The sequence below is a fragment of the Cheilinus undulatus genome, linkage group 18, assembly GCF_018320785.1.
Source record: "Cheilinus undulatus linkage group 18, ASM1832078v1, whole genome shotgun sequence".
In the NCBI taxonomy this organism is placed as follows: domain Eukaryota; kingdom Metazoa; phylum Chordata; class Actinopteri; order Labriformes; family Labridae; genus Cheilinus; species Cheilinus undulatus.
The window spans coordinates 3,086,543-3,099,954 of NC_054882.1; the positions used below are offsets into that span (position 1 = coordinate 3,086,543).

The 13,412-nt window shown below is 39.2% G+C and overlaps 1 protein-coding gene across 1 annotated transcript in view; it reads right to left on the reverse strand.

Annotated features, from left to right (window-relative positions):
- The window catches only part of arhgap5 (Rho GTPase activating protein 5), a 96,448-nt gene that overhangs the window by 13,833 nt on the left and 69,203 nt on the right, over positions 1–13,412 (reverse strand). The window contains exon 5 of the mRNA XM_041812563.1: positions 7,681–7,812. Coding sequence (XP_041668497.1) covers positions 7,681–7,812 — 132 coding nt within the window. The remainder of the gene's footprint in view (positions 1–7,680; positions 7,813–13,412) is intronic.

Genomic DNA, 13,412 nt, shown 5'->3' on the forward strand with positions numbered 1-13,412 from the left:
TCTCCTGCACAGCTGTCCTGTGAGTTAAATGTTCTTTTTTGATCTGTTTAGATACTACTTTTTATTTAAAAAGTAAAGATGGCCACATTTAAAGGGACATGGTGTTTAAAAACACCTTACTGAATCTGATATTTAAGATAAAATGAAGCTGGATAGATGCTGAAAAAAATCAAATAAATAAAATTTCAACGATTTGTAAAATTCTCCTCTAGGGGGCTCTCAGTTAAAACAATAACAACAGCTGACTTCTGTTCCCTTGACGTGGTCCTCCTGGTTTGCTGTGACCTATTCTTAAATCATTCTAGGGTCTGTGAAGCGTGAAGCAGGAGTGTAGTACCGCTTTTTACAGATTTTCTCCCTAATTATGGGAAATTCATCCATGAAACAAAAACAGTGGTTTGCCTTTTGGTAAGTACATCTTATGGAGGGCTAACCTTGCAAACAAGATGGATTCCCATCTGAATGGTTAGAAAGTGACAGGACCAATCAGCGTCGAGGGGAAACTTTCGGGCGCAGCAGAGTCGTGACGTATGCAAGCAGCAACAAGAGGTTGGAAGACATCAGTGTGGATGCTGCTAAAGCGCCAGTTTTATCAGAACTTGACGACATTTCTTCGTTCAAAGAAGAACAAAGAACAGCAGTGAGTTGTTTTCTTCTTATACACGACAAAAGTCGTGTACTGACATGTCTACAGTCACCGTGGTTCACGCTATTCCTCGGTAGCTGAGCACGCACACCTTGGTCACAGCTACGTCATGTTTTATTGCTCTGATTGCATCACACTCTGAGTTTTTTTTCAAAGGGTCTGCCCTTTCCCCAAACACCGTCTATGAGAGGTTTACCAGATGGATGTGTGAAACACATCCATCTGGCTTGTCAGGTTAAAGGAGGGCAGTTTTTATTGAACAGAGTCCTGGTACAGTCTAAGGACCACACTCTTACAGGGGTCAAGGGCAGCAGAAGTGATGCATTATGGGGAGAGTTGGGCAGAAGAATGCAGAGCTGATGGCAGGGAGTAAGCGTGGTCCATCACAAGTATGCAGCAAAAAACATGAATGAGGTACAGCACCTCGAGCATATTAAAATTAATATAAATCAATCCAATGTAAATCAAAATAGGCTTATTGATTGAGTATACCTAAAAGCGTTTTGGGGAGGCCAATCAGATGTCAGGAGACCCTGGCTCTACCTCTTGAACACTTCTGTTACTGCCATTTGCTGCTGCAATGCATCAGTGCGATATATCACTATTATTTTGGTTTCCAGTCTTCATAATTTAAAGTTTTGTCTCAATTTAGTCCCCAGAAAACAGATAAATTGCTCCAGTCAAAATGTTTGTTTACAGAATCGGCAAGGTAGCGCCTTTTGCTGAAACTACAAAGTACAACACAGTCAAGCACAAGTTTTATGTTTCACTACGGGCCATATTTCACTAAAATTGGATCGCAGGCTGCATTTGGCCCCCGGGGCATAGTTTGGACACCCCTGAGATACAGCAACAGAACAGCAACTTCTTGTCTCCATCACATGATTTTTATAACAAGTAGTATTTCTGCGGCTTCAGTACTCAGCTAAGAAATACCTTAGAATGCTCAAAAATCAAGCGTGCAGATAGCACTGGTCTAAGATGCGACCCAAGCTCGCAGGCGGCACAGGTACGAATCCGGCCCGTGGCCCTTTGCCACATGTCTCTCCCAACTCTCATCCTGTTTCCAACTCGACCCACTGTCCTCCTCTATTGGCATGAAAAGCCCAAAAATGAAACCTACACATGTTCCCATGCAAAAGGCACTATCTTTATGTTCACAACTTGAGTAAACAGGAAGTTCAGCTCCAAAAAATAAACTTATCAAAGACTGAAGCAAAGATCAGTCTCTGACCTTCGTGTTGCTCCACATCCTGAACTCAGATATCCCTGCTTTGGATTAGAGGTCTTTTCAGGTCATAAATCATGGATCACATCTCATGTTCATTATTTCACACTGTTTGCAGCAGATCCACAGAGACATCTTTTATGCTTTTTCATCTGTTGTTTCTTGGCAGCTTCAGCTACAGCACATCGAGTTCATCCTCTGCATCACAAACAGAGCAAAGAGGAAAACAGCTCCATAACATGATCAGGACCTCATCAAATTCTTCCCCACTCTGCACAAACACACTGCAGACTCTCTCCTGCTCTACTTATTGTTTCTGCTGGCAGCAGAAGTTAGCTGTTTTTATCAGATCATTCATAAATATTCTGACAGGCATTAATAACAAACATATCTCTCTTGTTGAAGGAAACTTCCTTGAATATTTCTGAAATTAAAGACTAAAGTAGATCAAGTACTCCCATATCTGAGATTTCAGAGGTCTGTGCTTGGTGTCAAAGCTTAAATAAACATGATGGTTGTGACGCAACATGATGCCAGAGCTGGAGTTGTTCTGATGAAGCTCTTTTCACACATGCAGAAGACGGCATGTCTACACCTAAGGATTGAATTTTTCACCCTGACTTCGCCTGGGCGTCTTGCAACAGGCGTTCCACTAACAGTCAGGGTGAGGTGTGTGAATGTAGCGGAAAAATTCAGTTTAATTCACCGTGAATGAGCAGGCGGATGATATCATTCATATCCTGTAACTGCAGAGCAGCATTAATGAAGCTGTTTAATACACTTGTCTGCCTGCCACAGTGTTCCGTTATGACTCTTTAATACCACGAATCAGTGATACTCAACTATGGTGACTATTTGTGGCTTTTTGATGTCTTAATTTTAAATATTATTCCCCCAGAAAACCTTAAAGGGAAACTTTTTTGCCCATTTTCACAATTTTTTGCCACTTGTCGCCCATTAGAGCTACCTTTTGCTATTATATACTACTTGTTTCCTATTTTCTGCCCATTATTGCCACTTCTTTTTGCCACTTTTATCCATTTTTTTCCCATTTTAAGCCACTTCTCACCCATTTAAGCCACTTTTGCCATTAAATAACACTTGTTTCTAATTTTTTTGCCCATTTTTGTCACTTTTTGGCAATTGTTTTCCATTTATGCCTTTTTTGCAAATTTTCACCCATTTTATGACATTAAATACCACTTGTTTCCTATTTTTTTGCCCATTTTCAACTTATTTTTTCCCCATTTTTTTCCATTTTTGCCCTTTTTCATCCATTTAAGCGATCTTTTGCCACTAAATAACACTTGTTTCCTAATTTTTGCCCATTTTTGCCACTTCTTTTTGCCACTTTTTTCTCTTTTCTTCCATTTTTCACAATTTTTTTGCCCATTTAAGGTACCTTTTGCCATTAAATACCACTTACTTCCTATTTTTGTTGCCCATTTTTGCCACTCTGGACTGCTTTCTGCCCATTTAAGTCAATTTCCCCTCATTTTTTGCCGCATTTATACCACCTATTTTCCCATTTTTGCAATTTTTATGACTTTTCACCCATTCAAGCTACCTTTTGCCATTAAATAGCACTTCTTTCTTGTTTTTTGCCCTTTTTTGCATTTCTTTTCCATTTCTGCCTTTTTTGCAACTTTTACCCATTTTTTGACATTAAATACTACTTGTTTTCTATTTTTTTGCCCATTTTCAACTTATCTTCTCCCCATTTTTTCCATTTTTGCCCTTTCTCACCCATTTAAGCTATCTTTTGCTACTAAATAACACTTGTTTCCTATTTTTTGCCCATTTTTGCCACTTCTTTTTGCCACTTGTATCCCTTTTTTGTCCTTTTTCACAGTTTTTTGCCCATTTAAGCTAACTTTTGCCATTAAATACCAATTTTTCCTATATTTTTGCCCATTTTTGCCACTTATTTTTCCACATTTTTGCCCTTTTTATCACTCTTGACTGCTTTTTGCCCATTTAAGTCAATTTCCACTCATTTTTTTGCCACTTTTGGACCATTTTTGCTATTTTCTGAAGCTTCTCCCATTTTTCTCCCCATTTACACCCCTTTTCACATATTTGTGCTGCTTTTTTGCCATTTTTGCCCCTTTTAATTTAATTTTAATGCTACTTGAGTCGTTTTTGCCACTTTTCACCATTTAGATTGTGGCTCTTGCAATGGTATTTTTCAACAATTTGGCTCTTTGGTTGATTAACACTCTCGTGAATATATCCTTTAAGCAGATAGCACTGATTTAAAGCCCAGACTGTCATCATAGAGCTGGAATCTCTTGTTTTTGGCATCACTGGGTGTTAAAACTACTCTCTGATCTTTGCAACAGCCCTTTATGGTCACATACATCAACAATCATCCATGAAGTACAGGAAAGTCCTTATTTCTTCACTGCTGCAGGACAAAGACAGTGAGTGAGGTCAAACAGCCACCCCAGTCTGTCTCTACTTTTGTGATTAAAGAGAATTCACTGGAGATAAAGGAAATAAAGTAAAAGGCAGGAGGAAGAGCAGGTTCAGATGAAGTTACAGAAGTGTAGGTAAAAAGCTGAAGATGAAAGAGGAGGGAGAGAAACACAGGGAAAGTCAGAGAGGAAGAGGAAGCTATATTTGACTCAGAAGAAGAAGAACAAGCACTTCTTCTTTCTTCTTCTCCTTTCAGGCTGAGGCGCTCATTAAAGAGCGTATGTGAGGGAGCGTATGTCTTCTTTTTACATTCCTCTTCCCGTGTTTGTGCACGTATTTTGGGCTCATTAATCTGCTGTCGTCAGCTCCATGGTTTCAGCTTATATAAAATCAGGAAACACGCACAGAGCCGTGTGGAGATGTCTGACAGTATCCAGGGACTGAAGAAAGCCTCTTAAGAGTGTGTGATCAGACACAGAGCTGCATGTGTGTAAACTTTAAAAAACTGAGGGTGCTGGTTAAGCTCAGCAGGCCTAGATAGAGTCCTCAGTGCTGGTTGGGGGATCGATTCCCGGTCTTAGTGCATGTTTTGTGCACATCTTCCCTACTCTGCCCTCCCATATTTCCTGTCTGTCTTCAGCTATCCATCCAATAAAGGCAAAAAGCCCTAAAACGTAATCTTTAAAAAAAAAGAAGTGAGGTTAAAGTAACTGTGTGGCTTCTTTTATCTACACCTCTCACCTCTTCTGACCTGACAGACTTTTTCAAATATCCTCTGCATGGAAAATTCACCTTCAGCACCTCCCATACAAATCATCTGAGACCAGCAGAACTTATCAAATATTCTCAGAAAGTGATTGGATGAACATTCTGTCTGTTACGTTCATGACGGGCCAATCAGAGCAACAAAAAAAATGGTTTTCTAAGTCTCTCTGTGTTCATTTCTTTATAACTTAACCTGTAGTTTTAGATTCAATCCTGCTTTTGCTGAGGTGCTAATAAAACCACCATATTCTCTGGCCTTCACAATAAAAGCATCCAACAACTAAGGACTGTTTTGTCAGCGGTACCATGTTAATCATTGATTTAGTTTAGTGAGTTTATGCTACTACAGAGTCTACAGCTGCTTCTCTGACCTCATCTATCGCCACAGCCTCCTTCTTTAAATCAGGGGTTCTCTACCTTTTCAGCTCACGACCCCCAAAATAAAGGTGCTAGAGACTGAGGACCCCCACTGTACCTGAAGGTGGTTGAACAGCCATGCACAATTCAGAACAGTCATGTAAATTTAACCTGAATAATAACAACAAATACCTTTATGAGTGTAGTAAAGCCTTCTTAAAAATGTAACTCATTTTAGTCAAAAAAAATAATGAAAATGGTTAAAAAGTTGCTAAAATGGGTTAATAATTGTAAAAAAATGGTGGAAAGGGTGGTGAAGTTGGATTTTAAAAGTAGCAGAAATGAGTTAGAAGTGGCAAAAATTAAATAAAAATGGCAAAAATGGGTTAAAGTGGCAAAAACAGGCATAAATAGTGGTAAAAGGGAGTTAAAATGTGGCTGAAATTGCTTTAAATTTGCAAAAATTGGTGGAAATGTAGTGAAATGGGATGGAAAATTGATATAAACTGACAAGAAAAAAAATATAAACAGTACTTAACACATTTATTAGACCACTACCCAAAGTAAGGTTTATGCCACAGCTGCCCTAAATTAACAGCGTTGGTAATTACCAAAATCATTTTTTATGTTTCTGCAATGGTTAATACACCAATATGTAGAAGCTCTTTAACCCAAATGATATTTTTAATGCTAAAATATAATTATTATTGTTATCCATGAATTTTCATATTTAATGATTTACAAAAAAACTGAAACAATAGTAAAGCACATTAATATTTCTTGATTAATATGTCAAATTATAGTTATTTACTTGCATTCCTGAACAGAAAAATGAGTTTTTGTGGTTGAATGTTATGCTTGATTCATTTCTGACTTCTCAGAGAAGCCCAGTGAGCCGGCTCAAATTTGGGTGAATTCAGTTTGAAATTCCTCATTCCTGTTTAAAATAGTAAAACGTGGAGAGCGGACTGAAAATGAAAGAGTCCGCATTAAAGCACTTCATGATGCTGGATGGTCTCTGAGACAAATATGACAGGTGGTCTAATACATTTGTTAAGCACTGTATATATAGAGAGCGAGATATTAGCAGAAATTGATTAAACTACCAAAATTGGGTATATCAAATGTTGAAAGGTGGTTAAAATGGGAAAAATTGGGTGTAAAAAGGGTTTAATAGTGGCAATAATGGGTCAACAGAGGCAACATTAAGCTTAAGTGGCAAGAATTTGTTTAGAAGTGGCAAAAACAGACAGAAAAAAAGTGGTGGAAAGAGTTAAAAACTGACCAAAATAGGTGTTTAATGGTAAAAATGTGTTAAAATTGGTGTAAAGTGGCAATTTAAAAAATATTCTTAGTTTTCTAGGGCATCTGGAGACCCCTCTCAGTGTCTCGTGACCCCAAAGGGGGTCAAGAAGGTTAAGAACCACTGCTTTTAATAATCATGGACTTAAACATGCAAATTATCTTCAAGCAGCTGTTTTAACCATTGCAATACGAGTCGCTGCAGAGACAAACCGTCTGACTTCAAGCAACATGCTGGCCAACGGAGACGCTATACAAAGCAAACATTCGGTTCATGTAGCTGTCACTGCTGACAATGACCTCTGGGAGGAGAGACCACACCTTTTCCTGTTTAATTTTGCTTCATATTGACCTCACTGATACATGCAGGTGAAGTTTGGCCTGTTGTCTGGCTGATCTTAAGTGTCAGAGTGACACATGCTGATGACTGGACTCAGACTGAGCTGCCATCTGCAACATAACACTCTGCACCAAAAACAATATATGCATTTAAACCGGTGATCATGCAAAGTCCATACCATGGCAGAAATCTTACTGGTGATGGTGCACATGCAAAAAGCAACATTTCTTTTGGTCTGAGGTTTTGGGAATGCTTCCCTTGACAACTTGCATCAACAAAGTAGTATAGTTATTTTGTCATTGTGCCTAAAATGTTAATAGAGTTACAAAAAAGTATAAGATATGTGGACAGAAGGTGATATTCTGGCCATTTAACATTCATGATAATGATGTAAGTGATATTTGTCTCTGCTTAACATGAAAAACCTTCTAAAAATTAACAACAGACAGTGTTCATTTATTCTAACAAAGCCAGAAGAAGGCTGGAGGAGCCGTGAAGTCTTTAAAGTAGTTTTTGGGCTTAAAAGTTCTGCAAACTTTGGGAGAAACCCAAACTTTAGTGATTATTGGCTTGGCTGTTTGAGGCTATAAGATCGTGTCTGTGTGTCAGTGTGTTAATTCTTACTTGCGGCCTCCACCAGCTCAGGGTGCAGACTGTAGGGGATCAGTGGGTCAGGCAGGTCTGCAAAGAAAGCCTTTAGAGCTCCGGCAGCAGCATTCACCGCCACGTCCATCGCCACAAAGTCGATGCTGTGATCTGCAGAGAGAAAGAGACACTGGTTTATTTTTCATGAATTATGGCTGTTGTTTCACAACAGCTTCAGCATAAACAGAACAAGCATGAACATAAATAAAGGTAATATGATCAGACTAGGTGATTTCATGACCAGACGTCAGTTTATCACAGCATACAGTGAATGTCAACCACTCTTAGCTGGTAAAAGCAGAAAGGATTGGCCTTGCAAGCACTTAAACCTTTACTCAGACACACCATAGTTCACCTCTGCATACTGAGTCCCTTTAAGAAGCGTGTTAAACTGGAGTAGCTTTGGAGTAGTAGATTCAGACCTTGGTCCAATAAGCCTCGCTGATCCATTCAGTTATGGGATTTCCCTGGTTCAATGCTTAAGTTCGGAGGATATCAAAGAGCTTGTGGGGAGCTGCGTTGCAGCAGTGAGGCTCACAGCAGAGCTTTGTGTCTGAGCCGGAGAACAGAGCTCCTCTCTGATCACAGCTAACAGAGGTTATCATCAGCCTGTCTGCAGGCACAGAGGCCTGAGTGTTTCTGTGATGAAACAGCAGGGCTGGAGAGAATAAACTTCCAGTTCAAACAACCGTTTTTCACTTCTGTCAAGACAAGTGGGAAGCTTCAGCTAAAAAGCATCACTTTGGCTTGTTTTCATGTTTGGAAGAGTAACTTGTAAGTGTCTCTCACAAAGAAAGTGAATCAGAGTGGATCATCTCTTCAGGCTGGAGCTGCTGAGCTTTACATCAAACTGGAAACAGCCTTCTTTTCAAACTGGACGTTCTTTCTGTGCACTTATAAAAATGACCGATGGCATTAAAATCTAACCAAGTCTAGGCAAGTCTAGCTGTGCTGTGGGAATCTTTCCAACCATGCTTGATCACTACAATAACACAAAAACTAAAACTACTTTTACGCATGTTTTCATAGGCATTTTTATACTATAATATCATTTAAAAACTTGTAACATCACATGATGTCAAAAAACTGAACAACCTCTTAGAAAAGTATTTCTTTTCTGCTGGATTTCTGGTGTTTTCTAACCGTGCTTTTGTTTCATAAGTAGATGGGTTGATTGATTAAATTTTCATCATTGTGTCATGCATAAACAATATGCCCAGCCCAAATAGGCTTACAAGACACCATTATCTTTACAGAAAGACCAGAAACCAAAAGTAGACGTTCAACAATATAGTGGACTAGTTAGACAAACCATCCTGATGCTTCTGCCAGGCTTTTGCAACAAAAGAGGCTAGCTTATTAAGTATTTATTTTGGATAGTTTAGCGTAAAATGACAAATAACAGCTACAAAAAGTTTTGAATTTGCTACAGCTGATAGCTTTCATCAACAAACGTGACTGAGGCTGATATGACTGAGATGTACACTGAAAAACGTACAATTTTGCATGTACTTGTTTGAATCAGTTGTTCCCAAATAGTGTAAAAAGGCATGTCTAGGTGTGTTGTGAATTTAAACAAGCATGCATATTACTACTACTAAATATCAAGCTAAGATGGCATGTTAAAGAGGTGACTTCACATGGATGTAAGCATGGTGTTTCTTCAGATTTTGGCTTGATCCTAGGTGAGCCTTAGGCAAAAACATTTGAAAATCCCCGGTTTACACAGATTGACTCTCTAGTTGGAAAAACTGCAACAACCTTTGCAGGAAATGTGCCTATTTCTTATTCTAGCATCCTATTTGGTAATGCAAAACTTGAGGTCTTGCCTTTAATATGAGGACTGTAGTCCTCTGTCAACATGGATGATGATGTAGGCCAGGGGTTTTCAAAGTGTGGGAGAGTGAACCTCCCCTAAGAAGAACTTATTCATTCGTGGACCCTACCCACAAAAATGATTCAAATTGAGAAAAAAATTAAACAACAACATTTCAAACATTTATGTCCAATCTTCAAACATTTTTATAACATTAATATATTTAGGATATTTTGGTTTGCAAATGTCCTTAAACATCTGCCTTTTCCTCTTATTCAGTTACAATGCCATTAAATACCAATTTTTCATATTTTTGGGCCATTTTACAACTTATTTTTGCCTCTTTTTCCCCATTTTTTCCACTTTTAACCCATTTTTCCCTTTTTCACCTTTTTGCCCATTTAAGCTACCTTTCATCATTAAACATCCCCTTTTTCCAAATTTTTTACTCATTTTTGGGATATCTTTTGGACACATTTTTCCAAGTTTTGGCCTTTTTTTTTTTTTTTACCATTTTTTTTGCCTATTTATGCAACCTTTTGCCATTAAATGCCACTTGTTTCCCTTTTTCCCAATTTCTGCCTCTTCTTTTTGCCATTTACACATTTTTTTGCCACTTTTTGCCCATTTAAGCTACCTTTTGCCATTACGTACCACTTGTTTCCTCTTTTTTGCCCATTTTTGCCACTCTTGACTGCTTTTTGCCCATTTAAGTCACTTTCCACTCATTTTTTTGTGACTTCTCACAAAGTTTTGCTACTTTCTGACCATTTTTCCATTCTTTATCCCCATTTTAATCCATTTTTTGCTGCTTTTTGACCATTTTTGCCACCTTTTACCTATTTCTATTTCTACTTCAAGCTGTTTTTGCCACTTTTCACCTCTTAGATTGTGGCTCTTGCAAAGGTATTTTCAATAATTTGGCTTTTTGGTTTAGTAACACTGCTCTATGTCATAGTCCTTTACAGTAATTATACGTTTATCCATTTTGCTCCATGCACAGCAGAGGTTAGCAAAGCAAATCACCTTTTTTCTGGTTTATGGTTCCGCGCTTCCCATGAAGCTCTGTGGCGCCCCCCAGGGGAGGCCTGCCTCAACTTTTGTAAACCACTGATGTAGGCTATGACTTAGCACCATAAAGCCATAAATGCACAAATAAATGACCTTTCGCTCAGCCCTGCTCTCTATCGCCATAACCTGCAATTTCCACATAGGACCGACTGCATCGCGCACCGAAGCGCCGCGGGTTTGCCCTGAATGAAGGCGAGCGGCCTCGGCTACTGGAAGCGAGTCTAGAGCGCTGCGCCACAGGAGATCATGAGAGAACTACGAGTTAATTGATGAATAGTATGTCAACAGTGGACGATTTAACCTTTTGGGCTTAATTTATCATCCTTTTTAGTATAAGTTCATGATATTATTGCTTCTGCCATTGGGTGAGTACATTAGGGAGCTAAAAGGTTCATGTTTGCTTAAAGGATCTGTGGTTTTATGTAAAATTCAGTAGCTAAATGTCCTCAAAAGTAAACCTCATCTGCTCCTCAGTCCTGATGTAACTCAGCTCACGCATGCAGTATGAAAATAATGCTGCGACTATAAATCCCTTCCTAACACACCTTTTCTAAGCCCCCATTGCTTTTTTTGTAAGACTTGAAGCATTTTGCAAAAAGTTTGAATAAAATGCATGTACAGGAGCTGCTTGCTGAGCCTGCCTGTGCACGCCAGGAAGTGCTTGGTCCAGCCTGCTTCTTATTGAATTTGTTTTATAAACACGTGTCGATAATACTGTACACTGGAGGAAATTTTGGAAAAAGCTTAACAGTATCAAAAATGGATGCTGCCCAATCCTAACAAGCAAGGCATGCTGCAAAGTCACATGTATGTATAACCTTGTGTATGAAGCTGTAGAGAGACAGTGGAGAATCTAACCACATTGATCTGCTGTTTGCTTTTCTATAAGTTTTATTTATCACACTAAGGTCTGGCCCAAACACGTAGGTGGAAACCAGTACTATAATCATCGTTGTAGTTTACAGCAGTAAACGACATTTCTTTCCCGCCAGAGGGTGATTCCATGAGTGTGACGTTGAAGCTATGAATAGAGAAATTCCAAAATTGCTCTGCATTCAGAGTGCAAAACCACCAGTCAAAGTGTTGAGTAATGATTGCTTTTAGGGAGACGAAAACCCCCGTTACCAGAGATACAGCACGCAAAATAAAAATACTGTATATCACTTCCTGCTCCGACACACCACAACGGCCACAGGAAGGAGAAATAGGGAGGCGAGGGCGCCGAGAGAACGAGGACAGAGCCCCGAGGTAACACGACAGCTGTCACACTGAATCTGAAACACTGCCAACACACACAGACGCTGAGTTTACCAGAAATACTCTCAAGGAAATAAAGAGATAACGGGGGGGGGGGCAGTGAGGAGATATAAACAACAGGAAATGCACAAGTGGATGAAAGTAGGACAGAAGGGAAGGAAGGGGGGAGGGGGCATTAGAGGGGTGAACATAAGACGTGTTAAAGGGTGGAGGAGGATTCATGAACAGAAAGGAGAGGAGCTGTTTCTAATGAAGTTATTAATAAACAAACGCTGCCTCAGCCCAAACTGTTAATGAAGCCGGACCAGCGGTGACCCCTGAGTCCCAGCAGAAAACCGTCATTAACGCACCGCTCCCTGAGCTCATTCATTTAACTTTTCTACCACCTCCATTAAACAAACATCCCGCGTTTTCTGTGAAATAGTCAGCAGCTCGTCTGACACAGCAGCTTATTAACCTGAAAGCTGTTCTACATGCAGATATGAATGTGCTGCTGCAGACATGTGCAGCGCTGACCATGGAGCATACGACGGTGTCTACAACGGGCTATGAGGAGAGAAACGACAGGAAATGAAGCAGACTTTACTAAAATATATGAAGAGAAACAGCAGGTTTCACTGATGTCTGCACAGAATCAAACTAAGGTGACAACTCCTGCTGTATTTCTTTTCTGATTTACTGGACGTTTATTTGAAGACACTCCCAAAGTGACATTTAATTGGCTGCAAATTAAGATCCAGGGGAGAAAGATGAATAAACAGATCGACTTTGCAGTGAGAAAATTAGATGAAATCACCAGGAGGCGTTTATTTTTCCACATTTTTCAGTTTAATTAAACTCTCAGCTGCCTTTCCTCACTCTCTCTTTATTTTGTTCTCTTATGTAGAAACATTCTATCGTACATTAACCACAATAGCAGTGTGTGCATGCTCAATATTCACACTGCAGGATGCTGGATGTTAGTCATGTGACCTGAAGCATCTCTTACAGCTACTTCTATGTTTTTTGATTTGAACTAGGGCTGTCAGAGATCATGCATTAATGTCTAATAATTAAGGTTAGTAATTAGTGCATCATGTTTTTCAATCTCATGCTTTATATTCCCTTTCAGCACACTTTTGTTAGACATGTCAGTGTCTCCCTGCAGTCATAACAACTCCACCATCTTCATTCTACCAAAGTTCTTCATTTTCTTTCAAAATAAGAGCATGTCTGCATGCAAACAGGTAATCTAAGTTTGAAGTACTAATCCCATGGGCTAGAATTACCTGTGGACCTCTGATAGTTCTGTAACATGCTCAAATTTACTGAAACTTCTGAAGGAAAACATGAAGGTGCTGCACAGCTGCAGCAATGAAAATGCACCATAAACTTTTATTTCTAAAATTCAAACAAAAAATGCAATGTTGTGCATATAACAAATTTCCTGCATGTGTCCTATACGTACTATTAACCAGTTTACAATTTCCTTTTTTCTTTTTTTTTTAACACTTTTAGATCTGTATCAAACTGTCCATGACTGATAAACAAGTGAAATATCTCCTCTAACTCTCCCATGATGCATTAA